Genomic DNA, 27750 nt, shown 5'->3' on the forward strand with positions numbered 1-27750 from the left:
CCTACTTTAAAAAAACTTAAACCTTGGCCACAGTTACTGTATGTTAACAGTATGAGATAGGGCTTTTGTATTAGACTGTATGTTCCACTGTCACAAGACCTTTCAATTTGACCTACTGACCTGATCCATGACCTTTGACCTACTTTTCAAAATCTTTAACCTTGGCCACAGTATTTTAACACTATGAGATGGGGCTTTTGTATTAGACCTGTGCTGTATGTTCCATTATTACAAGACCATTCCATTGTCACAAGACCTTTCAATTTGAACACCTGCTGACCTTGACTGTTGTGACCTTTAACCAACTTATAAAAAAATATTTTCTAAAAGTTGTAACTAGTCATAAACCAATGAGTGGATTTTGATCAAATTTGTTCTGGAGTGTCTTATAGGGAAGGCTGTGGAATAAAATTTGTATAGATGCTGAGTTTGGCCCTCCCTATGGCCTGAGTGAGCCTTAGCTCAATATGGAGAACTACATGTAAAGCAACCACTTTAAAATTGTTCTTCTGTGGAAATCATTTTGTCAAAATTATTAACTCTCAAAATTTGATTCAGAACTATGTGACTTATGTAATGCTAGAAAAGCACAATTCATGTATAATCACATGAGATAAAGTCAGTAGATCTGTTTTCCAGGATTTTATACTCGGATACATCATTGTGTGATGGCTTGTTTGTAGATTCAGAATTTCCTGATGACTGGTGACCTGGAGGAAAAACTGGTTTGGCATGTGAAGAAAATTGCTGGTGAAACCTGGTCAGATGTCGACCCTTTCCCCAAGGCTGGTCCACACAACATGACATTACTACACCTGGCTGCAGCCCTGGGTTATTCCAAGCTGATACAAACTCTGGTTCAATGGAGATCTGATAACCCCTGTTGGGTATTGGAGTACGAGGTGGATGCTCGCTGTCAAGATGACAACGCCTGTACTCCACTGGTACCGACATATAGAAATTCTTATATAATTAGAACATTAATTAGACTATAGTGTCATCAAGCGAAAAAAACTTACATGAAACAGTTTAACATTTCTGAGGAAAAAATGATAAGGGAAAAGTTACTGGATGATATTAATTCATTTGATGTCCGTGAAAAACTGTTGTATTAGGACAACAAATATCCTTTGATTTCTGACTACATTTGCATGCTATAAGGAGCAACACTGACTCAGTGAATTCGTAAGATGACATTTTGCTGTTCTTATCATGATAGGATATATACAGTTTATCATGATACTAATAGTCTAAGATCTGTTAGTAGTCCTGGTAGTTGATGCATTTCAATGGAAAATTGGATTAACTTGTATAATTTAGAAATTTTGAGTTTCAGGCGATAATTGATAACTATTGTAGATTTACTGACACAAAAAAGACATGAAATTAAATATGCATTGAACGTTTGGTATTTTTAGGGTGTAAAAATTTCTATTTAAAAACATTTCAGATTTACGATCAACTCTTATGGAATTTACACAAATTAAATATCTCACAAAATATACTGGGAAATTTTTATTATTGAGGCAAAATCAACATATGAGGCATTTGCATGATTGAAGTTCTTTGATGGTTGTTTTTTTGTTTACAGATGTGGGCGTGTGGAAGGGGCCACACCCAGGCAGCTGTTGTATTATATCATTGGAATTCAGAAGCTTTACATATCCAAAATAATGAGGGTCTAGTCCCTCTTATAGTTGCTCAAAAACATGGACACTTAGAAGTTATAAAAACACTTGACAAATTACTCACTGTTAATTCTCAGAACTCAATGTTCACTTCTGCTGGAGGGAATTTTGTGCCCATGCAGTCATCTCCACAGAAGTCGATGGACATGCCCCTGCAAACGTCCACTCCCCTCACAAAGGACATAGTTAGGGGTCTGTTCAAATCTCCCCCTCCTGTAAGTACTGTGTCACGACCTGAGGCGACAAGCGCCAGTTCCACAGCTACATATCCTGGTGAGGGATTTTTGATCCGACGACAGAGCGACCAAGCCCTTAGGGGTAATTCCTCAAGGAAAAAACTCAGCAAAAGGTTCTCAGTGGATCTCCTTCCTGTGCATTCCACAAGCAACGAGGGATCAACGATAACAGACTCAGCTAATCGACCAATCAGAGAGACCAATTCTGAACCCCAACTCTCCATGGCAACAGACCCCTTAACCAGACAGACCAATCCGATGCTGTCTGATCCGGGTCGTGACCTCACATCACCAGATATGATGATGCAGGCAGCAGAGGCTGCATTTGAGGCTTCAAAACACGGAGAGGCCAATATGGACTCCATCACACTGACCCCAAGGTCACAAGGCCCCAACTCTGTCCTAATACAAATGGACACAGGTATAAAATCTTTATTTTTAGTCATCTTAAATCATCACAGTTATTTTAAGATATATATTTGTGAAGTAGCTTTAGTGTAACTTTTCTCTACATTTAGGTTGAATACAAATTGTGTATGAATTGATCTATGTGAAAAAGTGGGGATAAACACAGTCATGATGAAATTTTGGGTTTAAATACAAAGAAAGAAATTGCATAGGGAAACAATCTTGTCTTGGAGATCAACCGAGTTTGATAATTAAGTTTTTTTTTTTGATTTTTGAAATGCTGTACAACTTTCACTAATTCATTGGTGCTAATACTGTTATCCTGACTTAAATCAATCCTTTACTAAAAGCGTTTCTTTTGTTGACGATACTATGTTTTAATATTCTACTGAGAAAAATCCTATTGAGAAAAATAAACTCAAAATTAAGCAATATCATGGTAAAAATACTTGGCTCTGCTAATTTTTAGGTGTATTATCATAATTTGAAATTCACCAAAGCGACCACCTTTTCAATTTAAGTTTTTGAATGGTATCCACGTAGTTGTATTCATCCTGAAATGGAGAATTTTCCTAATAACAACTAAACAATACTAATATGGGCCCTTGTTTTGTCATAGGACTGATTCATCAACTTTTAATCTAATATTCAGGACTCTGGAGTATGTGGCTGACCAAGGGGTTTGAATAGACCACCCTTTAGAGCATATTGAGAAATTTTCATGTAACGCAAAATTAAAGTTGAACCCGTATTGGCTTAATCCTAGATCCATCTCAATAATAATAGTTTAATGGGCCAGTATGAGAAATATAAATTGTTTCACTGTAAACTGTGTAGTTGCTAAAATTGATCGCAAATTAAAACATGAATATTCCTGAGGAAAAAATAGTAGGTAGTTCAAGAACCAATCCTTAGTTGTTCATTGTAGATATCTTAATGGGTCATAGATTAATTTTCATGTTATTGAATATTTTCTCTTTTTCATATTAAATGAAATGGAGTATGTAGTAGTTTTAACAACTAGAGACTACACATGGTTGGTGTTGGGTCAATACTAAGTGTGGATTGGATTAACCCTCAGTGTTTAACTATTAACAAAGTTCTTGTACAAGTGTTGTGTGTCTAGTCAAGATTAACATCCATCTATTTATCAGACCTCATCACCTGCCTTACATAGCACAAAACTCTAGTCCCAGGGGTGCTGAAGAGCAATGATGAAATGCGGATGCTGATATAATTCCCAGGGATCACGGAAGCAAATTTCTAGTATAGAATGAATTAAAGATTGCCGAGAGTGTATATACTACTTCTCACAAAATGTATAAAATGGCACCCACGATAAACAAATAATCTAATTAACACTGATATGTAAAAAAACAAAAAAAACAAAAAAAAAAACCTAATAATAACAGCTCCCTTAAAGTAATTGCTTAAAGGAGTGAAAGTTTCATACCCAAGATAAAGGTTAAGTCGATAGAAAGTCTTGTTTATTCACTTTTTATTCCCTTTAAATTTAAAGAAAAGAAAATTTTAAATTTTCGGATGGTTGAAATAGTGCTATAATAGGAGGGTGAATGCCATCATAATTTTATTAGGTGGATTTAATATCATATCATGTAAGTGTTTTTTTGGGGGAAATTTTGCATCAATATTCATAATCACTTCTGTAACATATAGAAGGTGTCTGTAATTATTGATCAACCTTCAAGTTTGAAACATCATTTTAGTGAATTTAGGACAAAGGGGACAGACAAGACATATTATCATGCATAATTCCTGTTGAATATGAATCCATTGTAAGGAATTAATATGTGGTTTGGTGAATGTTAAGGTCATGTATTATATATAATTAACTATGCATTTTTGTTGTTGAACTCCTAACGTAAGAACATGTAAAGTCCATAAAGTTACAGTTTCTGTAAATAGGATTTTGACACAATTTGATTTGCAGTTCTTACTTTGATGGGGAAATTGTTTTCTTCTCTGTGATAGAAAAGGAGTGAACTACACAACATGGACACTTCGAAATGCCTATCAATAACTGTTACAGCCAGCATGGTTGTGTAGTGTTAATCACAAATACTTTAATCTTATTTGTAACAGGCATTTCCATTGGCTTAGGAACTTATGTTATCAGTCCACAACATAAAAAATTATGTCTCCATTTGTAAAGTCGCTTTTGATTGGCGGATGGAACAAAGTAATGATTTGTAAGAGAAAAGAGTCGATCAATTAATTGAATTTTTGCAGGGTATAGATTAAATTATAAGGATTAACTTGAATATATTTTTTATGTTATGGAGTTATAACACAAAAAAACTGTGTACTCTCATCATAAACTGCTTTGCAGTTTATTAAGAGTATACACTCCATTTTTTTGTGTTATACCTCCAAAACATAAAAATTATATTCAAGTTAATCCTTGAATAAACATATATTTGTTGGACAGATAACTGGCAAACAATCCTTGCTCTTCTCTTGATTATATTTGTTTTCTTTAAAAAACTGTTGACAATCAAGAAAGGTCAAAGAACAAATGTTAGTTAACTCTTCCTAATAGAATTTTTTGTGTGTGAAATTCTTATAGAATCAATACGGATGCATGTTACATTTTCAGTAGCATATGTTATTATTAACGGCCAATGAGAGTTCACACAACTAACTGCCTGCCTTGATTACAGATGAGGTACTGTCCTCCGCCAGTGCTAGTCCTCTCATAGACGTCGAGAATTTGTCATCTGATGATGAGGATGTAGATCTTCTACAAAGATGTATGTCACTGTATTATTCCTAGTTATCTCCCCTGTGTTTTTTAACAATGTTTACCTCCCCTTTTTGTGGTTTGTGTTTTTTCTCTCCTTAATTTATATTCGTCCTACTCTGATTTAATTGATATCTATTTACCGCTGTTGATTTCTTTTATCGTGATTTTAATATTAATTTCAACATTTTTTAACTACATCTATCGCAGATGTAAAATCATACTGTCTGATGGCATCAAAGAAATGTATCTTTAGGACATTCAATACATGTATCTCATGGATATGATCAAGTCTCGACAATAAGTCGGTCTATAACCAGTGTATGTAAGGGTTTCTGTTTCTGTTCTACTTAAAAACTGTAAAACACCAACAATGACAACAGTACCTGTCCAGCTCAGAAATCCCAATTTTCAATATTTGGTTATGTTGTCTAGAAATATTTCTGAAATATTGGTGAGAGAAAATCTGATTTTCTGACAGGTAATCAGCCATATATCTACCTGATACAATGGTTGCTGGATCAGTGTAGCTCAAAGTCAGTGTTACCTCAGAAATATTTTTGCCAATTTTTTTTTGGACCATGTTGTCTTGTCTGTCCATTTCAGGGTTTATATTGATTAATACTAATAAGTAAACATGGTAGTTTTTAGGTTGCTTATAATTATACTTTGATATTAATACTTATAATTATATTTTAATATACATTTGGTGCCCATGCAGTCTCCTATGACCCCATGTTCATCTGGGCTGCCACTATAAGCCCATAGATGCAGTCTAGACCAAATGACATAATTTTTACACCATTTTGTTCAATGTCAGGGAAATGCTTTGCAATTTGCTACAGATGAATCAAACACAGTGAGGAATCTGATTGAAAACAAATACATTACTATAATGTCACTTTGGTGCTCTGTTGAATTAATCATCCTCATGGCAAGGCTTTTTACTGTGTGTCCGATTGCTTGTGAATCAATCACATGAATGAATTTGATATAAAGAAGCTATTCTTTCAAATGAACAAACAGGGATATTGGTCAAAATAAAACACATGTTAATTTAAGAAAGACAGAGTTAAACATCAGTAAATGTAAATATAACAATTGGACACTTGTTAAATTGTATTTACTGTCAGTATAAATGCAATCTGGTTGACATAAATATTCATGGCACCATAACACAATCTAACAAGCACTTAATAGTTAAAAGAGATGATAAATGTCTATAAAATCTATTTGGATCAGTCTGTCATGTACATTTAACTGGCCTATCCGACATATTTAGGGTGGAGGACTCTGCAGGCATTGTTACTTTTTTCTACAAACTTTTTCTCAATTTCAAATTTGAAATGTTGATAGACATGTTTACAAAGCACATTTTATTACATTTTTACCAGTGAAATATCAAAAATTATTCATTCTATAAAAGTGATATTTTTCACTCACGAGTGAAAAATATCAAAATATTAGCCACACGAGTGAAATATATTTGGTATTACTGAAGACACTGTTAGATATTCTCTATGTATTAACTTTCCAGCAAGTTGGAGTTGACAGAAGGACTTTGATATAGCTGAAACATAGTTTGGATATTTAGAATTAAATTGATGGAATTACTTTCCACTTAAATTTAATGATGCTGTTTATTAATTCTGACATTTCTGTATAAATTTATTTTGATGTTTCTGTATATATTTATTCTGACATTTCTGTAAATATTTATTTTGATGTTTCTGTATATATTTATTTTGATGTTTCTGTACATTTGTATATATTTATTCTGACGTTACTGTATACACTAACACATGTACAATGTATTTGTTCTGATGTTTCTGTGAATGTTTATTCTGTTTCTTTACATTTGTATATATTCATTCTGATGTTATATTTATTCCGACATTTCTATATAGATTTATTCTGATGTTTGTGTATATTTCTGATTCCTCAGCAGGTGTTGAGAGTGATGAGGATGTTAATCACCAGATGGTAACGTTAGCCAAACAGATCATCGCGGCCATGCCAGAACGGATCAAGCTTTCCCCAAGCCGTAGTGATGAACCAGTTCTGGAGTTCACATACGTGCGGGAGAGAAGTGGTTCGTACAGTTCCATTCCTTCACAGCCGTCACCACATGCATCATCATACGAGGAAGACTCAGGGATATCAACACCCATGGGAGATGGTCTCGCTTTCGATGAATACAGGTTTGTGTCCGCTGGAACATCTATAGATTTCATTTCCTTGTCATATTTCAATTTTATACAACACTTCAATTTTCTCTCCCATCATGGTACTGTTATATAAAAAGCTTATGTGTTATGTGCTTATCTCATGAACCTTATAACAGATTTAGGTCTAATTCAGACCGTGTGTCTTATCTCATGAACCTTATAACAGATTTAGGTCTAATTCAGACCGTGTGTCTTATCTCATGAACCTTATAACAGATTTAGGTCTAATTCACACTGTGTGTCTTAACATCAAATTCTTCTCTCAATTCGATTTTGATGGTCATTGGTCAAGGTTAAAGGTCACAGTTGAGCACATTTGAGGAAATGGTAGCTGATTAATTAGTGTGGGTTTGTGAATGATACCTGTGTGGTAGCTGATTAATTAGTACGGGTTTGTGAATGATACCTGTGTGAGCCCCAGTTCCTTTAGTTTATAATACTCTAATTTTTGCTGTTATAAATTTATTTCACGTAATAGGTATACAGACCTTGGCACTCCGGCTTCGTCCCTTAGCCCCGACTCTACCTGCCTGCAGAGCCCCTACAGCCCCTACAGTTTCTCTCTGGACTCTCCACCACCAACTACGGCCGAGTTCACCGAGTATTTTAATGCCCCCGCTACCTTCATGGAGAAGGATTTCTCTCAGCTTACTCTGTCAGGTAATTTGTGATAACTATTACAATGAGTGATATAATATATCCTCCGGTAGACCACAGTTCTGGTGTTAACATCAAATACCGCTGGAATGTATGTGGTATATCAATTGCAATGACCTCTAAAAAACTAAAATTTAAAAAAAATATGCTCCAGGTACTACATGTATCTCGCAAATACAAATAATTCAATGTTATACCAGAATTAAGTGACCGCAAAAACACTGATACATTATTCACTATAACAAGTAATTGTTAACAGATACTCACACCCATTGCACAGTCACCTGACTACATTTTTGCACCACTATTTAGCTGGAAACCTGAGAGAGAAAATAGTTTCAAGCTAATTCATTCCACTTAACTATGTGGAATTATATTTGTCACAAGTCTTATATGAGAACAAAACCTACTTCTCAGAAACGGTGACATTGTTGAGTATCAGAATCTATACACAATAAAGGCCAGGAAAATCCTCAACACTAAAGGTTCATATTAAAACACTGATTATAAAAACTACTGGTTTCATTACTTTATTCTTTCTTGAATACTTGTTAGCTCACCTGCCCGAAGGGCAAGTGAGCTTATGCCGTGGTGCGGCGTCCGTCGTCCGTCTGTCCAGCCGTCCAGCGTCATTTTTTTCATTTAAACAACTTCTTCTCAATAACCAAGAGGCCCAGGGATTTGATATTGGGCCTGTAGCATGCTGAGTTGAAGGGCAACCAAGTTTGTTCAAATAAATGACCTTGACCTTCATTCAAGGTCACATTGGTCAAATAGGTTATAATCTTAAACAACTTCTTCTCAATAACCAAGAGGCCCAGGGACTTTATATTAGGCCTGTAGCATGCTGGGGTGAAGGGCTACCAAGTTTGTTCAAGTAAATGACCTTGACTATCATTCAAGGTCACATGGGTCAAATAGGTTATAATCTTCAAACGACTTCTTCTCAATATATATATAACCAAGAGCCCAGGGACTTGATATTGGGCCTGTAGCATGCTGGGATGAAGGGCTACCAAGTTTGTTAAAACCAATGACCTTGACCTTCATTCAAGGTCACATTGGTCAAATAGGCTATAATCTTCTAATGACTTCTTCTCAATAACCAAGAGGCCCAGGGACTTGATAGTGGGCCTGTAGCATGCTGCGATGAAGAGCTACCAAGTTTGTTAAAATAAATGACCTTGACCTTCATTCAAGGTCACATGGGTCAAATAGGCTATAATCTTCTAACGACTTCTCAATAAGCAAGAGGCCCAGGGACTTGATAGTGGGCCTGTAGCATGCTGCGATGAAGGGCTACCAAGTTTGTTAAAATAAATGACCTTGACCTTCATTCAAGGTCACATTGGTCAAATAGGCTATAATCTTATAACGACTTCTCAATAACCAAGACGTCCAGGGACTTGATAGTGGGCCTGTAGCATGCTGCGATGAAGGGCTACCAAGTTTGTTAAAATAAATGACCTTGACCTTCATTCAAGGTCACATGGGTCAAATAGGTTATAATCTTCAAACCACTTCTTCTCAATAATCAAGAGGCCCAGGGACTTGATATTGGGCCTGTCTGTAGCATGCTTAGAGCCAAGAGTCACCAAGACCCGATCTTAGGCCAATAGTATGCTGGAATGAAGGACATATATTGACATAAATAAACCTAGCTTTCTCTGATACTTGAATAAAGTGGTTATCAGCATAGTATCTGTAGAAATGACCTCAATCAACTGCAAATTTGCTGTAGAGCCAGGTGAGTGATACAGGCCCATTGGGCCTCTTGTAATATCTTTGTAATATCTTATGAGATGTTATAAGATTTAAGCCCACAGTTATTATTCGTTAATGTGATGTTGGTCACATAAATTCATCAATCTATTTTACCTACAGGCCTGTTGGGCCTTTGATTATTTATCAAGTTTTCCTCTGTGCCTCATGGAAATCATCTATCTGTGAAGATTGGCTTGTAAGTACTTTGCACAGTTTATTTTAAGACACAATGTTGTAAATATAACTTTTGTATTTGACAGATATAGAACAGAGGAAGTTATATGAGGCGGCCAAAGTGATCCAAAGTGCATACAGACAGTACAGGGACAAGCAGCAGTTACAACAACAAAAGGAAATGGAGGCAGCAGTTCTAATACAGAAGTACTACAGACGCTACAAACAGGTAACACTACAATACAGAAGTACTACAGACGCTACAAACAGGTAACACTACAATACAGAAGTACTACAGACGCTACAAACAGGTAACACTACAGTATTCAGGCTTTACCCCCACAGTCACCTCAAGAGCATCTTCGCTAGCCAAGGCTTCTGATTACGTTACACTCCACGAACCCTTGGCGGATATATTCGTGTTCAAACCGTCGCGCCCTGGAATCCCAGGGCACCCAATCAAATCGTGTTTTACATTCTGGCTTGGTTTCGCAGTAAACAAAAAATGTGGCACCCAGTACAGAGCTACAGTGCCGACTATGTCATGGCATTTTACCTAAATACAAAAATCACAATCTTTGGGGGAACATTCGCAGTGTTTGATCAATTCATATAAGTCATTGATCACATATCTCATCGAAATGACACCAAACCTCGATGTGTGTTTGTAAACATCACCAATGAAGTAACGCTTGTTTTGATTGGTCGAAAATTTCATGGGTGAAGGGTGGAAATTTCGAATCACCGCTAGAGGGCCAGAACTGACGCCTATATCTGCCAAGGGTTCGTGGAGTGTAAGGTAATCAGAAGCCTTGGCTAGCGAAGATTGATTTGTGATTTGGAATCATATTCTCGTAGACCTTGTGGCCTGTTCAAGGCAAGAGGCAATAGTTGTCTTCTTTTTTGGGGGTTCTATAGTTATTAATTTTTTTGTTTTTAATGAAACTTTAAGATTTGTTCTGTTGTGTGTTGTTACAGTATGCATACTACAAGAAGATGACACAGGCAGCAGTGTTAATTCAGAGTCAGTTCAGGAGTTACTACGCACAAAAACGCTTCAAGAAAAGTCGTGATGCAGCTGTTGTGATCCAAAACCAGTACAGAACATACAAGGAACACGAACGATTAAAAAAGGGAGGCAACCAATCGGTTATCATTCAACAAAGGTTCAGGTATGTATGAGATTAAAACAATAGCTGATTGACAATAGCCATTAACAGTATTTGTTTTACTTGTGAAACAAGTTATATCAACTTGTATTAATCACTTTTATTGGCCTGGATGAAGTCAAAGGGTCTGTTCGTTTATGCGGACAAACCGGTTCGTCAGTTTTTAAATATAACATTTCAAACATACAATATGTATATCTTGACGGACCTGCAAATGTTAATACAGGGAGTCTTTGTCAATGCTCGTCTGAAAACAATATAAAATCATCAGGTCCGTCTTTATTTCATAAACGAACAACACCAGTCCCACTGGTCTGTCCGTTTGGACCGCAAAAATGAAAACGGCCATGCAAACTTTCTTACTGTGTGTGGGTACAGAAGTACCCAGAGATAGCATGTTATTAGAAACATTCTAAGGTAACTGTTTTATAAAAATGTTTTGAAAGTAGATTTCTCAACACTATCATAAATTTAATGCTGTTTTCAGAAGTCACTACCAGCGCAAAAGTTCTGATGGAACAGTTCCTGAGGGTCATATAGTCCAACTTGTATCAGAAGCTGGAGATAGGTAAGGGAAATAACTCTTAATATAAAGATTAGTCATGAGGGAGATAACTCTTGAATGCCTTTGGTAATATGTTCTGGATTTCTATCCTGGTGTCGGAATTTTCACTAATTTTTTGTCGGTTTGTGTATGGGTCTCTAGATATAACATGCATGGTATATGATTAACAGTATAACATTCGTTACAGATTTCTTTTCATTATACCAGTTATCTATGAAAAAAATAAATTCACCAATGTTGATGACGAATGAAAAAAAATCATGTATTCATACTAACAATATTAAGATCATATAAGTTTGATATATATTCATATTTGACTGATACTCCTGATGGTATTTTATTAAATCATCATTCAAAACCTTGAGATTAAGGGGAATGTAGGAAATGAGATGTCTGGGGTTTTAAGTATGAAGCTTTTAGTTGCAAGAAGCGGTTGAATCTTAGGTTTTCATTGGATTTGTTATACGACTCTCAATTCTTGATGGAAATTTTTAGAAATTAAAATCTTTAAGCTTTTTGACATAAATAGTTTTAGAAATTTGTTGAAAAATTGAAACTTGCATTCTTAGAATTTTTAGCGATTTTGCCTATAAGTACATATTAGTAAATTATCATTAAACGCCTAATCTTAATCTATTAATAGATACTTCAGTTTTAGAAATGTTCAAAAATAGATCTGTTACCTTGAAGCTGATATAATATTAAAAGTTTTAGGTGGGGAATATATCTTAATTCATGCAGTAGCTATCTCATAAAATCCCTTTTCAAAATTTATCTTATTCAAAATATTTCATTTTTTTTTTCTTGAAAATAAAATGATAATTAATTAATGTTAGTTTAAGGCATATATATTTCAAGCTTTTAGATATGAAAAGGTAGTTTTTCAATAAAAATTCCTTTTTATCCGATTCTAATATTTTAGTGTAATTAACCTGTTATCCGATGCTAATATTTTGGTGTATTTAACCCGTGCATAACATAGAGATGTGTGGAAAATTGTGCATTTACGAAGGGTATGTAGTTTACTTAATGTAGACTAGTTGTTGTCACTGTGTGTTGTGTTGTGGCCTGCGCGGGGCTCTAAGTGTTGACCCTTTCACCCGAATATCTACGCTAACACACAGTTCTAGAAATAAAGCGAATACAAAATTAATGGATCATTCCTATTTTTTCATACCCCAAAATTGAGTAATTCCTAAAATATATTTTGATCTTGTGAAATTCTGAAAATAAATCTGGTGATTCACTTTTTTAATAAGGTCATAAGATCTTAAGAAGTTAAAACAAATGATCTTTTCCTTTTGCATACTTCATCTGCCCTGATGATTTGAAGGATTGCTATCATTATAGAAGCCAGACTTCATAGATGACAGTATCAAAAATCCCATTGATTTTACAGCAAAAGACAATTTACTATTCTGGGTTGAAAGGGGTGACCAATTCTGCATTTCTTTTGCATTTTGCCTCTAAATTGTCGTACGAACATTGTGTGTGACATCAGTATATGATATGCAGAGAATATTCCATCAGTAAAAACTGTATTTTTCAGGTTGTTGCAAATTTCAGTAGAGAACTGGAATTAATCTTTGGTCTGCTCACCTTTACAAAAGTTCAGTCCTTCAGTAGACCATTTTACTTCGAGTCCTCTTGTTTTTATCTCTCAATAATATTATTTAATATAAAGCATGCTAACTAGATCAACATACTTTTAAGGAGGGTATGTGGGAACGAGTATATCACATGTTATTAGTTTTTTTTACTTATATTTTACTTGAGATGTTGTACGAGTATTTTCCTTGTACTAAATATTTGTTGTCAATATAGCTACAGATCGGTATAAACAATAGCATGCTCTGTGACAATTAATGTTTTGATGTTTGAGGTTATATTTATTGTTTTTCAAAAAAAAAAAAACCTATTTTGTTGTGACAGCTGGCGGGAATCCATGTATTTAAAACAAAAAAAGAAAGGAAAAAAAATTTAAATGGTTGACTAAGCTTTTTATAAGAAATCTATCCTGTAAATATAATGTTCATCTCATTAATGGTATATGAATGAAACCTACATCAAGTTCCTTTACCCAACAGGTTAACCATTAATATCTTCATTTAATTACTATATATGTACAATCACTACCTAGCAAAAGCATTCACCTTCATTTCTTATTTTAATGTTAATGATACAGAATATTTATCAATGTTGTGATTTATGAGTGTCATGGTTCGTACAAATGATAAAAGTGCTGCAATTTTTGGTCAGTGCTGGAAAAGTGTTGGAATTGGAGGTCGGTGCTGGAATTTGCTCATGAGTGCTTGAAAAGTACTACATTTCATACTTGCTGAAAACAAGGTTTTTCTGGTTCCTTAGAAATGAGCAATTTATCATGAGAAAATTAAAAAAAGCCGCATTGTTTACATTATTTTTTTTATGATATCCAGAATTTCGTATTTGATTATTTATTACAAGCAGTCTTATGAGTAATTTACTTACACAGTTTTGATATTTTTATAACTGTACATAAAAGACAAAAAAATACGTCAATTCCGTTCCAAGTTAACACAAAAGCGCACCTAGAAAATTGGGGGAAATTGCTTGAAAAGTGGTTAAAAAATCTGTACGAACCATGGAGTGTAAAATCAATGAAAATGTGTTTCTCTTGGAAATTTATTTAAGGCATGATTCGTGATACAGATATAATGATTTTACTTTCAATTAATGCCTGTATCTATTCATTTTATTCTGTTACAAAATATATTCGATAAGATAACTAACTCTAAAATGGCATTTTTTCGAGGATGTTTTCGATAAAAAGACTTTAGAATGTATTATCACACAAAATATGCAAAAACAACAAAAAAAGAAAAAAAGAAAAGTGCATTGGACACTTGACCTGTAGAGGTCACGTAAACAATTGATTGAATCCACACCAATACATCTATACATGTATGTTTTATAGCTTGTAGATACATATTCTATATATATCTTCATTATCTATCATTTCTTTTTTTCAAAAATCCAATTCAAAAGTATGCTTTATAATTATTTGCTCATGTTTGTCCTTTGTTTTACAGTTCTTAAAATATTTTTCATATTAAATATAAAATAAGAACTCCTTACTGGCCTTCCAATGTACTGAGAACGGTTTTATTTGTTAAAATAGGAAGTCAGCAATTTGTGTTTTTGCTGATACCCAAAACAAAATGTAGTATGCTTTCAATCATTGCCGTATTCAGTTGTAACACCAAGCCACAAAGATGTACAAGGATGCATGGCTATCATATACATATATATATAAAGACGTCTATTTTCAATTTATATCCAGATTTATTTATCTCATTAATGCATCACTGCCCTTGCTAATAGTGTGAATATCTCAGTTGAAAATCATAAGTTAGTATGAGTACAGATATCTTCATAACATTTGGATAAAAAAGCAGGGTCTTTTTGTTTGAACCCATTTCAACAAATTTTATGTTAACAAAAGGATTTGACAATGGGTAGTGCCCATATAAGTCTTTTCCTGAAAAGCAGGGTCATAGTTAGTCTTCAAAGTGACTCAACACCCTCAAACCAAAACAGAGATTGAAATTTCTTTTTTCCTTATTATTGTAACAGGACGTATTTAAGATTTATATAATATCATTGTTTATTTCTTCCAAATATTTTTTCAGGATCTCTTAAAGTTTCGCCGAGAGGTATAAACTCTGCTATTTCCTTTGTCTAGATTCTATATGCACAAACTGACGCTATTTGTTTGACACAGTCAACATATATCATCACACACATATCACTATTATTTTTTTTTTTCTCTCAAAAAAATGTGTTTAACATGTTTTTGTGGTATTTTCTGGTTTTTGTTTCTCATTCCTTTTCACTAGTAATTGCTGTGTAGAGTAGGTTACAACAGAATTTCCTATACTTCTATTTATCTAGACATTTATTATTTAATATTCCACTAAGAAGACAATCAATCTCTCAGAGCTGGCAGAGGATGTCTTATAAGTTTAAGTTCAGGAGTCGTTTATTTCTTGGACAGATTTAGTTCATATTCACACCATAACCTTGCACCATTAAGTTCTGCACCTGATTTTGAGGTTTTTGGCGGGCATCGGTCAGTTAAAGGTCAAGGGTTGCACTTGGTATCTAAAAAAACATATTGTCCAATTACTGATTGTATAGAAGATTTGAAGCTCCCCTGATTCTGTTCCATAGGAGTGTATGATGACATTGATCTGTGGTATTTATGCATTTGATGACCAGTACAATTAAAAAGTAAAAGACACTTTGTAAAGATCACTGCCATTTTCCCCCTGTCTCTCCCAAGCTATGGCTCTCACATCCCTTCTGTTGCTTTAACATAGAGGAAAATTAACACACATAGGTCACATTATATTAAAAGCATACAAATATATTATGATAAAACATGCTGAAAACTGTCATATTGCTTTTCATTGAAGCTTCAATTTATTTATCACATAAAATACGATCTGCTAGACAGATTTCTTTTAGAGGTTTTACTCTTCTACTTATTGTTTTAGTTTATTATGTTGTTGTTTTTTTACTGAAGTCAATCGTTTTCAAAATGTATACCCGTAAGTGCTGCTAGATTGTGTGAAACAAGACTTAAACATCCGTTTAATGTATTGTTAGTAGAAATAACTTTCTGTATATTTAAACATATATATGTGTTCTAATTGTTCAGATATTGAATTTAATGTCACGTAAAAGTGTCTTTCTTAGAAACACAGTTATGGTTTGTGCATGGGTACATAGTATAAGCATGCTCAGTAAAAGGTATATAAATATAATTATATTAGCAATTATTAGTTTACCATTTTGAAGGGCAATTGAGTTTAGGTCATGGTGCAGTGTCCGCGTCTGTGTCGGTGTCCGTCAAGCATCAACTTCAAGTGACTTCTCATTAAGTGAAAAACCCAGGGTGATGATATTTGGCCGGAGAGAATATGCTTGGATAAATGGCTACCAGCTTGAATAACCAATAAACCCAAGGTCATGACATTGGGCCAGTAGCATGCTGAGTGAAGGATTAATCAGTTTGTTCAAATGAATAGCCTTGACCTCTTTCAAGGTCGGGGGATCAATTGTGCTAAGAATCTATCTAAAAGGGTTACAGTATTTTGCCAAGAGCATGAGATGAAGGCCTATCAGGCTTGATCAAAGGAATGATCATAATGTACTTTTAAGTTCATAGGAATTGTATATGTAATACAAATCTTCTAGCTATTTGTTCCTGAAGGCTGAATATCAAAATTTCAAAGATTTAATATATTGATATAAGAGAGGTATCAAGTATTGAAAAGAAAATGATTGAATCCCATTTTATCTGATATTCATGACCAAGATCGACTTTGAAAATCAGTTGAAAAATCTTTAAAGAAAAAAGGTCTTTACTACATATGTAAGCTGATCTGAGTGATACAGGTCCATTGGGCCTCCTGTTGAACATGATGTTTATGTTTTCTTGTTCATTCTGTAATATTTCATTGTTATAAATAAACACTTAAAAAATAATGCCATGGAAATGTTAGTGTATCGGAAATCATTACTTACTCAGAAAGTTTTTTCTATAAGACGGATGTACAAAAAAAAAATGTATACAATAAATAACACATAACTTTTTATGAATTATTTACAGCTATTTGAATGTGGTATTTTTACTTGAATAGCTCCCAGCCAGAGCCAAACAGCACAGCCTGCGACAGCACTCCGCCGGAAGTATCCGACACTGAGAAAAGTACATACCACCATGAGACTACTTCTGAGGGGACAAAGGATACAGAATGACACAAAACCAGCTATTATACTACTGCATCTGGAGGCTTCAACCCCCAAGTTAATAATAGAACGGTCCAATAAAATAATCATTAACATTTATAATAACATTCTGACAGCATGCTAAGTTGTGATCTATGTACATCATTTGTATCCATCACATGCAGTTAATATCATCATGTGACATTAACCAATATGTTACAATAATCATCATATGACATGAAGTGTAACTGCTAAGTATTCTATTAGAGTAAGTGAGAGATGATAAGCTTGATATATGTAAACATTTGTTACATCAATAGAAAGTGCAGAGCATTATAACATCTTGAATGCATGATAAATATTTTTTAGAACTGGTTCAAGTTTGATTCCAATGCTTGATTCAGCCGGCACATTTTTGCTTGGGCAGGTGAAAAAAAATAAATGAAACATTTCATTATATGTGTATATGGAAACAAAAACAATACTATCAAATTAATCAATTACAGAACGTTAATTTTCTTAAATTTGTCCAAAGTGAGATTCATTGATCAAAGGAAAATTCTCCATTGGACATGTGATCAGGTAGCGTGTCCAATATTAAAAACAAATATACATTCAGGAATCTTTTGAAAAGTGGTCCCTTCCACAAGTTTTTAATTGGAAAACAGGATTTTTTTTCTATGAAATTTTAAATCTAAAAAATGTTTGTTTGTGTTAAGGAAACAAAAGTATGCTCACATTCTCTTTAAACTTGTTACCTTTATCCCCAGCACCCTTTCTCTACTTTTTGATAGAGTTACCTTTGTGGTCATAACCATGTTGATGTAAGTGTGCTTTTAAAGCTTTACATTTTTATCTTAGAACTTTGTTCCAGAAATGAATTATTTTGGTGACATACTTACTGCAGTCAGATTATTTTAATTCTGAAACAAAGGAAGTTTATGTCCAATGATGGGAACAGTTAAGCCTTTATTTGAGGTCATCTAATCCATGTATGTTTTAAACTTTCAAGATATTTCTGTTTCAAAGATATTGAACATCACTAGGATCCAGCAGAGGATTTCTTTTGTGAGAAATACTGCTACAAAAATAGCTGCTATTTTTGTAGCAGTATTTCTCACAAAAGAAATCCTCTGCTGGATCCTAGTGATGTTCAATATCTTTGAAACAGAAATATCTTGAAACTCATTACCTCTTCAATATCTTGATTCTGGGTCATAGTTAATTACCTCTTCAATATCTTGATTCTGGGTCATAGTTAAAGTATTTTTGAAAGATTAAATTTCAAACAAGTATATTAATGTGAATGACATACTTTATCTGTGATTGATGTTAAGAGTTACCTCCGACGTTTTTATCAGGTACATGTTATCACAGAAAATGTTATTAGAACCTTCATTATTTCTTTAAAACGTATCATCATCTAGTCCAGAAAAAATATATTTCAGGGTTTCAGAGATTGGAACTGTGACATGAAGAGCATGTCACAGCAAGGTAGTATCCTCCCTTAAATATCCGGTAACATCATGGTACATTGTGAATTCGGAATACTTTTGAGTGATTTTGCAAGAGGCTATTTGGCTTTAGATATCGGTTTTTAGATTTAATGTACTAGCATCATTACATCTTCTCACAAGAATATTAGAAGATCTTAGCACTGTTAATTATAAAAAGCTTTGAATTTATTATGGAAAGCTTTGAAATTCTAAACATCAAGCTGAACTTTCAGACTGAAAATGAACTTCATGATAACAAAGTTCTCAAGGTTTCAAAATTTTGAATCAGCATCGTTGTCTAGTTTAAGAAAGCAGAATATTTAAGAAAAAAAATAATTGGATAAAAAAACTAAAGCAACTTTGATGATTTAAAACAAAGAAATTGTGTTTTGCCGTTTTGCATAAAAATCTGTTACAAAGAAATAATTTTGAATTTGAATTGAAATAGTTTTCAAAATTAAATAATTTACAGTAAGTGAAGATAACTGTTCTAGCTGTGTTGCAATACTGATGAAAGTGACATTAAGATTATTGGGTTTAGCATTTCATTAGTACTGCTCTGAAGCTTTACCCTATTAGACAGAATGATTTAAATTGAATCTCTTGTTCTTCTGTTTGTATTGGAATTGATTGTTCATGAAAAATACCTGAAACAATTTTATTTTGTTTATACCATCTTTGTGTAAATTTCCTAAAATTTTACTAGTAGAGAACGATATACATATCACATACATGGAAAAAAATCGCCAATTTTCAGTGTTTACATTATACGTTGGTGAGTTTATTAGACATAATTCATTAGAAATGTTAGTATAAGTTACTGAATTATATGACCAATTATTGTAGCATTCATATTTTATATAGAACAGGCTGGGAATCACTGATAGATGATAACTTGTATATGATAATGGTACTATATATGCTTCAGTTATAATTAACAGAATTGTTACCCTTCAATTAGTTCAAACTAGTACTCTGTCATTGAGATCTAGAGTTTATGGCAATAATTAATGTGTGTACCTTTCAATTGTCTCGTACATTACCCAACGAAGTCACAATTTCATGGAAATGCTTTACATGATTTTTTTGTGGCACTCTTTTTTTTTTAAAGGAGGTACAGTCTGTATACATACCACAGTAAGGTAGCATACATCCTTAAAGAGACAAATCAATAACTATACAGATCTAATTATGTTAAAGAATTTTGTTAACTTAAATCCGTCTGGGTTATTTTTAGAAAAAATACAAAACCAGTTTATTATGTATTTTCTACATAGAGAAATTTGCCACATTTGAAATATTTGCCTTGCCTTGCCAAGCCTGTTGTTTTATAACCATTGTAGTGAATGTTTTTAACATTTGCCAATAAATCTTTATAGTAATGCACAGATCATACATATACCATACATTGTAAAGTTCCACTTCAATATAAACACAATTAACACACGTTTTGCTGTTAACATTATAGTTATATTTTTAGTGGTCTGGAAATACACACATTTTACAGAAGAGAATTGATAACAGATATTAATCAAATCGCCATTCGTCAGTCATCTAGCGGCCGTCTGTCCATTGTAAAAACAGAATTGCTGACAGGTGCCCATCTTGGAATTTTGACACTTGAATTTTGTTATTACTATTTCTCTTTAAAATTATGAAAGTTCATTTGTAGTTGCTCATTTGTCTTATGTCTCTAATTATAATAAGATGTCTCTAATTGCCCATGTCCAATTTTGAAGCTTATAAGATGTCTCTAATTACCCATGTCTTATTTCGGGGCTTATAATAAATAAATATCATACAATGGTGGGTGTCAAGATTACTCTAGGATCTCGTTTAGACTTCAGGAACTATGTATTTTTCAGGAAAAAATCAGAGGAGCATTACCCTTAAAAACTATTTCTGTCGGAACACTATGATATATAAAGTTATTACTGTTTCCATGGATACTTGAAGGATTTCTGACAGTTTCCTTTCTTCTGGTCGTACTAGTTGTCCTAAAATTATGACTATTGATGTATAAAGATGTAACCAAAACTGCAAATAACTGTTAGAATCCAGGCCTCGACTTCTAATTAAACATTTAACTACAAAGTTTTTCTTTACTCTAAGACATGTTTTTGATAAGGAATTTCTTCAATTTGAGAAATGATCGTGAAACTCGGATTATTATTCACGAATGAAGTAAAGAAAAATCACCATTGTAAGTATGTCTGCAAATCAGTACAATTAAACATTTAATTATGATTTCTGTGATAACTTTTTATATATGCATGATACAGTTTATGAATGAACATAGTACATAAAAAACTAGATACATGGTGTCATTTATCTTCTTGGAATTTTACACTTTAGCTACATGTAATATAGAAACATGTTACAGTTGTGACTGACGATTTTAGATAGGATTGCCATATATATTATATATAAGATAAACAGAACAAAGCTCATATTTACTAAATTACCCCCTCCCCCTCCATTATTAATTATTTCATGAAAATTATAAATTGTTTGATGTGTTTCATAAATTAAAGAAAAGTCTTCAATATTGTATCTCTTTTATTTCAGGAAAACCTGATAGAATTCAAATCCATATTCTAACATATCAGTTCCATTGTTGATTTTAAATTTGAAGTGAAATACTTGAGAATTCCAGATGTATTCGGATTTTGTTTCATTCAACAAGGTGTATGTATTCCTAGCTTGTTTAGCTTATATCTCTCAAATTTTCAATTCTGGGGCTAGATAAAAAGTCAGTTAAATAATTTACCACAAATCTCCTGCCATATCCTGACTTCGACAGATATAATTCAGAATGTACAAATTATAGACATGTTTGAATAATAGGACAAGCAGCTATTTACCTGGTACATGACAGAATATTGTAATAAGTTGTTACCCATGTGAATAACCCTGTAGCTGTTATGACGTTGATCTGATATATATATATATATACACACTAATTGTAAAGTGTTTATGAACATTTGAATTATACTTGTTTGGACCCTTGTTCCTTTTGTTACTGTGTTAAACGTTACTTAATGTTGTGAGATAAACCATTACATTCCCCTGTTATTGTTTGCTCATTTCTATTGTTTCCCAACTTCTCTACATTTGATCCCCCAGTTTTTACTGGAGGAAAATCTCGCAATTACTCAAATATAAGTTAGAACTAAGAAACTTTGTCTCTATATATATATATAATTGTGACTATTATTAGCAGCATGTTAGTTTACGAGGTGTAAATTCATGGTCGGTCTATACACACCCTGACGTACCTCAATTGTCTTAATACTGAGGTGTAATTTTCTCCAACAGGTCAATAGTGTAATAATTTCAGGTTCTTTGAAATTGAAATGATAATTTCCAAATACTACGAATAACGGCATGTACTGTACCAAGATTTTTTCTCTCTCATATTTAAGATATCAATGAAACAAAAACCGTTAAAATTCTGAGAATAAGTACCATTATTATCAAATTAAACTTTTTTTAGAAACATCTGAATTTGTAGCTATTACGGTTTTTGTAGTTACAGTTTTCTTCACGAAAAAAGGTTAGTCATAATGTTTGATGTTGCATCAAAATTGGAGCTAATTTCATGGCAGCTTTTGCTTGAGTGAATAATCTGCAGCACTTTTACCTTAACAGTTCATACTGATATTGAAAATACATGATAATGTATGTCAAAAATTAACCCCCCTACAAATATGACCACTGTGTAATAAACCTAAATATTGTAAGGAAAACCATCCACGAGATTTACTCCGAAACAGAAGATGTAGACATATGTTCAAATTCGTTCTCGATTTTCTGTGAGCATTAGATAAAAAGTAGCGTGACATTACCAATTTAAGATAATTTTAGTGCCATGCAGATTCTGTAAGTTAACACCAACCAAAATGTGTATCTTATCGAAAGTTATCAAAAAATTAAATGGATAACTAAAGATATTAGATATTGGTTCCTTTACCATTGTTTAAGTGTTTACTCTGGTTTTCTGTACAATTATAAGTAGTATGTGAACAATATTGAGGCTATACGGTCATAAATGATTTTTAATACATTTAATAGTCCTTTGAAGTCTAATCCTTCTACCCTCTAGTTTAGGAATGGTTGCTTTGTATTGTGTTCTGTAATTTACTGCCCCTGCTTTCAGTCGTGATAGACAAACCTGCAGTTTCATATTGAAAACACATACTGATGTTAACTTTGGGTTTAATATGCAGCTGTTTTTACTCACTAATATGTTGTAATTTGTAAATATTATCTTATTTATATATGTTCCAATGTTGAATACAACTATTTGCAAACCTTGTTGCTAGTTAGATGATTGTGGTTGTACATTTTTCTCTTTACTAAATTATTGATATTGGATCATTGATTATTACTATTAACTGTTGAAATTTTATAATCATTTTCTTTTCATATGACTTTGTATAAATTTGAGAATATGATTAATTCTGTAGACTGAAGATTATAAAATCTCCAGATGTTGAAAAATGAATGATTATATATCTCAATTTTCCTTCCAAATATTTGCTGTATTAGTTATATATAAGTGGTTGAAGAAATGGATGATAGTCAGTTGTTGAATAGAACGTTGTCTTTTAGTCACTCTTTGCTTTGACAAATGCACACGTTAACAGTATAAAGTTAAAAGATATTCTCACTTATTTCCCATCCAAAATATTCTATAGAGAATTGATTTTCATATAAAAGTAAATTTCTGATAATTCCTCCTAAAGAATTGTGGATGTAGAAAGTTGCAGATGCTTAATTTTTACATCAAATTTACAAATAATTAGTTTAAATTCCCAAGAAGGTACAAATGTATTGACAGCATGAAATTATATGATTACTAATTATTTAAGATAATTTATTAATGAAATTATTTCTGTTCTTTCTTGTTACCACTCCCCCACTCAAGTTTGTTCCACCGAACACACTAAATTTTCTTGTTGGCATCACATTTTGGTCCTGTTTTCTTATTGAAGAAGCAAAATCAGAAATAAGTTAAATGTAGTTAAATTGCCATTCATAATTTTACATTGATTTCTGCTATATGCAGCAGAGTAAATTGCGTCTAACATTGGACAAATTCACCTCCACTTTATCCCCCATTGTATATGTTAAGAACAAATGATTCATTTATAGCCTTCAGTATATTTCTCTTGTTTTATGTGATAACTAATCCGACTACTGGGATCACAAAGCAAGTTTAGACCAAAGGGTACACGATTTTATAGTTTCATCATTTAATTAGACTTAAATTTGGATACCTTTTGACACGAGGAAAACTATAAACATCTTGTTGACGTGTGGAAATATGTAAATAATATGACAGTTTAAATTTTGTCAAAGAAATAGTCGTTTATAATTGCAAGGTCACTTTTATTAAGGCCATTTTATGATCCCGAGCCATGTTTAATGTTCTGCTGTCATAAATGATTTCTATTTAATTCAACAGATCTGCTTTATTAACAAATTCTGTAATATATTTGAATGTTTTTTCTCAAATTTTCTCTAGATTTTGTCATTTGAAAAATATAGAGATAACCAAATAATGTTCTTGTTGCTTTACGGAGACATTTTACTGTTCATTGTTTCAACGACGAGAAACAAATATTCACTATATTTCATTGCCAAACTATGATACTTAAGTTATATAACTGTTTGATATATTATAGTTCCAAATTGTATATGCACTTTTAAGAATGTTACCAAATGTTTGTTCTCACCAAAACGTGATAATTATAGTGGCTTCAAATATATCGACTAAGGAGAAAGATTACCGAATTAAGTTTTTACAAGCTGGTAGAATATTGACCAATATGACAGATGCTTCATATTGCAATGAAGTTATATCAATTTTTAAAGAAAAGATAGTTTCAACCATTTAAAGACAAATAATATTATTTTAATGTTGATTGGTTAGTCGCCGATCCTTTAAACCCAGATTCTGTCGAAAAAATCATTAAAGCTAATATTATTGAAGAATGTAGTTTAAAATGTTTTTTGTTCAATTTACTTATTTTTGCTAATTTGAAGATCCTAGAATTCCATTATTTGATTGGCTTTTTGATTTTACGGTTTTGTAAAAGATATATACTTTTGGGTGTCTCTTTGATTCCATAATGTACTAAACTTTTTAGTTATCTGAAAAGAATTCATTTGTTCAGACTCATTTTCAAAAGGATTTGATGTCTCTCGGTTGTCCATTTTATACTTACGATCATGAGATGACTCGTTAATAAAGCTTGCCTATTAACATGTTGTTGATACTTCGCATTTAGAATAAAGTAATCTCTTTTATTTACTTTTCACCTCGTAGATAAACTGTTAATACTTCGCATTTAGAATAAAGTAATCTCTTTTATTTACTTTTCACCTCGTAGATAAACTGATCCCACTTTTCAGTTGATTTTATAACATAAAATTAGATAACTTAGGTTAAATTATAATTCACAGATGGTGGTCATAGGTCTTTTACTTACAATTGCTTCTTAATTAACTTACATTCTTAACTCGAGTTGTATTATCTTTTATTATACACTTTAATACAATAACTCCTTGACTAGGTTACGAGATATTGATCTAATTCTTTAAATATGTGATTGCATTTTTGTTCAGATTTTTCAAAATTATATATGGATTTGTTCATGACTTTCGTGTATGGATAATGTACACAATGTTTTATGGTTAGTTATTAAGTTCCAATAATCATTCTTGTAATATGAAACGAAAGACAACCGATAGTTTGAATTCAATATGTTTTACCGAAAACACTGTACATTGCTCATGCATTACCCCTCAAATATTGATTCAGCGATAGAGATAATGAATAAAGAATGAGTTTTGAATGTCATTGCAGCATGAAAATGAGGTTGTTTCAGTTTATCGATTATTCCTAAGAATATGTCGGTATTTTTATTATCACGAACAAATATTTTTTGTGTTATGTCTGTGTTTCATATGGCATCAAAAGAAACCTAAATATAAAAATTAAACATCTGATATGTATTCATTTAGGACTTTGATAAATCAACTGTTAAACCTAGGAAGATGTTTAAATGTTGGATATTTAGTGTTGATTCTGTTGTATTGAGATTAATTTCTTGAAAATATTTTTATTTCAAATTTTCACTAATGATTTCTTGTTTTAAATATACACTTATGTAGAAGTGTATGTTTGTGTGTTTGGTATAAGATAATTTTTTTTAATTGCAGCACATGACAATTATATTTCCAACTTTGATAACCATTTAAAAATTTTACCAATTAATAGTTCACCGAAATGTAGCATTACACAGTAGTGTCAAAAATTAAAAAAAAAGTAACATAAAAAAATAAGTACTAATATATTTTCCAAATAATGACTTAAATGTTTACCTGCTTTCAATTAAAGACCTGTGTTAAAACCAACGACTTCAGTACAGTTTAGTAGTATGTGTTAATCAACAAGTTAATTTTATAAAAATGCACAAATGGCAGCAATTTGTTTATCAAAACGACTTCTCAGTGTGGGTTTAAACTTAAGTATCTAAAGAACAAAAACTAGAACATACAATGTACTTAATTAAGACATTTGTATATTCATTTTTTTCGATGTCATATACATTGTATATGGCGGAAGAAAGTTGAAAATAACTGGGGCGAAATTCAATTTGGATTTGTCACCGTGTTTTACCTTTTTTTCAAAAATTCAAAGATTCTTCAGTATTTATCTGCCCCAACACATTTTTACTGATCAGGTTAAAGTTTAACCCACACTAGTACTGCAATAGCTTGCTTTACCATTTAAACATTAATTCGACAATAAAAAAAACTACACAATGAAGTTTTTGAACAATACAAATTTGACTCAAATTCATTGCTGTCAACTGTGATAAAAACATTTTTGCTTTCCTCTGAATTTTTCAAGCAGCAACTCTATGTTATTGTGTGATGTTTGTAAAACAAATCGGTTCCTTGTTTCTTTACTGTTTTCTTACATCCTGTATCTATATATTTGTTATTAATTTTGTTGTATTTTAATTATTTTTGTTTCCCCTGTTCTCTCGGTTAAAACTTTTATACACATTTTTGGTTTTTTACACCAGAAGTGTTGAAATTCTCTGATGAAATGAGTATGTAACTTTTACATTCTGTTTCTATTCCCTGTGTTCACATGATAATAAATAATGTAGCGATTTGCGAAGAAAATCCTTAAAGATCACAGTTAATTTAGTTGAATGTCCAGAAGCATACATAAATATGAATGTTCAGTCAGACTAATTCGATCAAATAATAAGTTGTTGCTTTTATGAGGTTGAGAGACCTATGTAGGATCATAGCATTGCTTTTGACACGAGGCTACTTACCCATCGACCTTTTATCTGTGATGGTGGGTATAACAGTGTTAAGGGCGCGTTGTCAACATATAGTTGAGCTAGTCGAAAGAAATAGTTTCTTTAGCACACAAACTTTTCTTTGTTTTCAAATTCAACTATATGTGTGTTGTTCAAATTTCTTACAAATAAAAAATTATTGACTCATGTTTTGTTTGGTTCTTTGAATTAAAATGAGTTTAGATTAGAGATTAAGGATAGCAAGACCTAATAACATATTTCTGACGTATATGGCTACCTACCTGACCAAGTTGGGTTTCTTTGCCGTCCAAATTGTTCCTCCGTGAAGTATACCAAATTGTTCCTCCGTGAAGTATGTCTAAATTGTTCCTCCGCGAAGTATGTCCAAATTGTTCCTCCGCGAAGTATGTCTACACATTTCTATCCATGGAAGGCAAATATGCACAGTGGATAGCAAACTCGCCTTTCACCAAGACGT

General features: G+C 32.6%; 1 protein-coding gene across 1 annotated transcript in view; it reads left to right on the forward strand.

Annotated features, from left to right (window-relative positions):
* Positions 1 to 27458, forward strand: part of LOC117344569 (calmodulin-binding transcription activator 2-like) — an 84633-nt gene extending 57175 nt beyond the window's left edge. The window contains exons 14-22 of the mRNA XM_033907362.1: positions 684 to 944; positions 1592 to 2345; positions 5014 to 5103; positions 7042 to 7294; positions 7800 to 7981; positions 10003 to 10145; positions 10895 to 11088; positions 11573 to 11653; positions 17338 to 27458. Of these exons, the coding sequence (XP_033763253.1) occupies positions 684 to 944; positions 1592 to 2345; positions 5014 to 5103; positions 7042 to 7294; positions 7800 to 7981; positions 10003 to 10145; positions 10895 to 11088; positions 11573 to 11653; positions 17338 to 17455 (2076 nt within the window). The 3' untranslated portion in view covers positions 17456 to 27458. The remainder of the gene's footprint in view (positions 1 to 683; positions 945 to 1591; positions 2346 to 5013; positions 5104 to 7041; positions 7295 to 7799; positions 7982 to 10002; positions 10146 to 10894; positions 11089 to 11572; positions 11654 to 17337) is intronic.
* Positions 27459 to 27750: the final 292 nt, after the last annotated feature.

Source organism: Pecten maximus, chromosome 16 (assembly GCF_902652985.1).
Source record: "Pecten maximus chromosome 16, xPecMax1.1, whole genome shotgun sequence".
In the NCBI taxonomy this organism is placed as follows: Eukaryota; Metazoa; Mollusca; class Bivalvia; order Pectinida; family Pectinidae; genus Pecten; species Pecten maximus.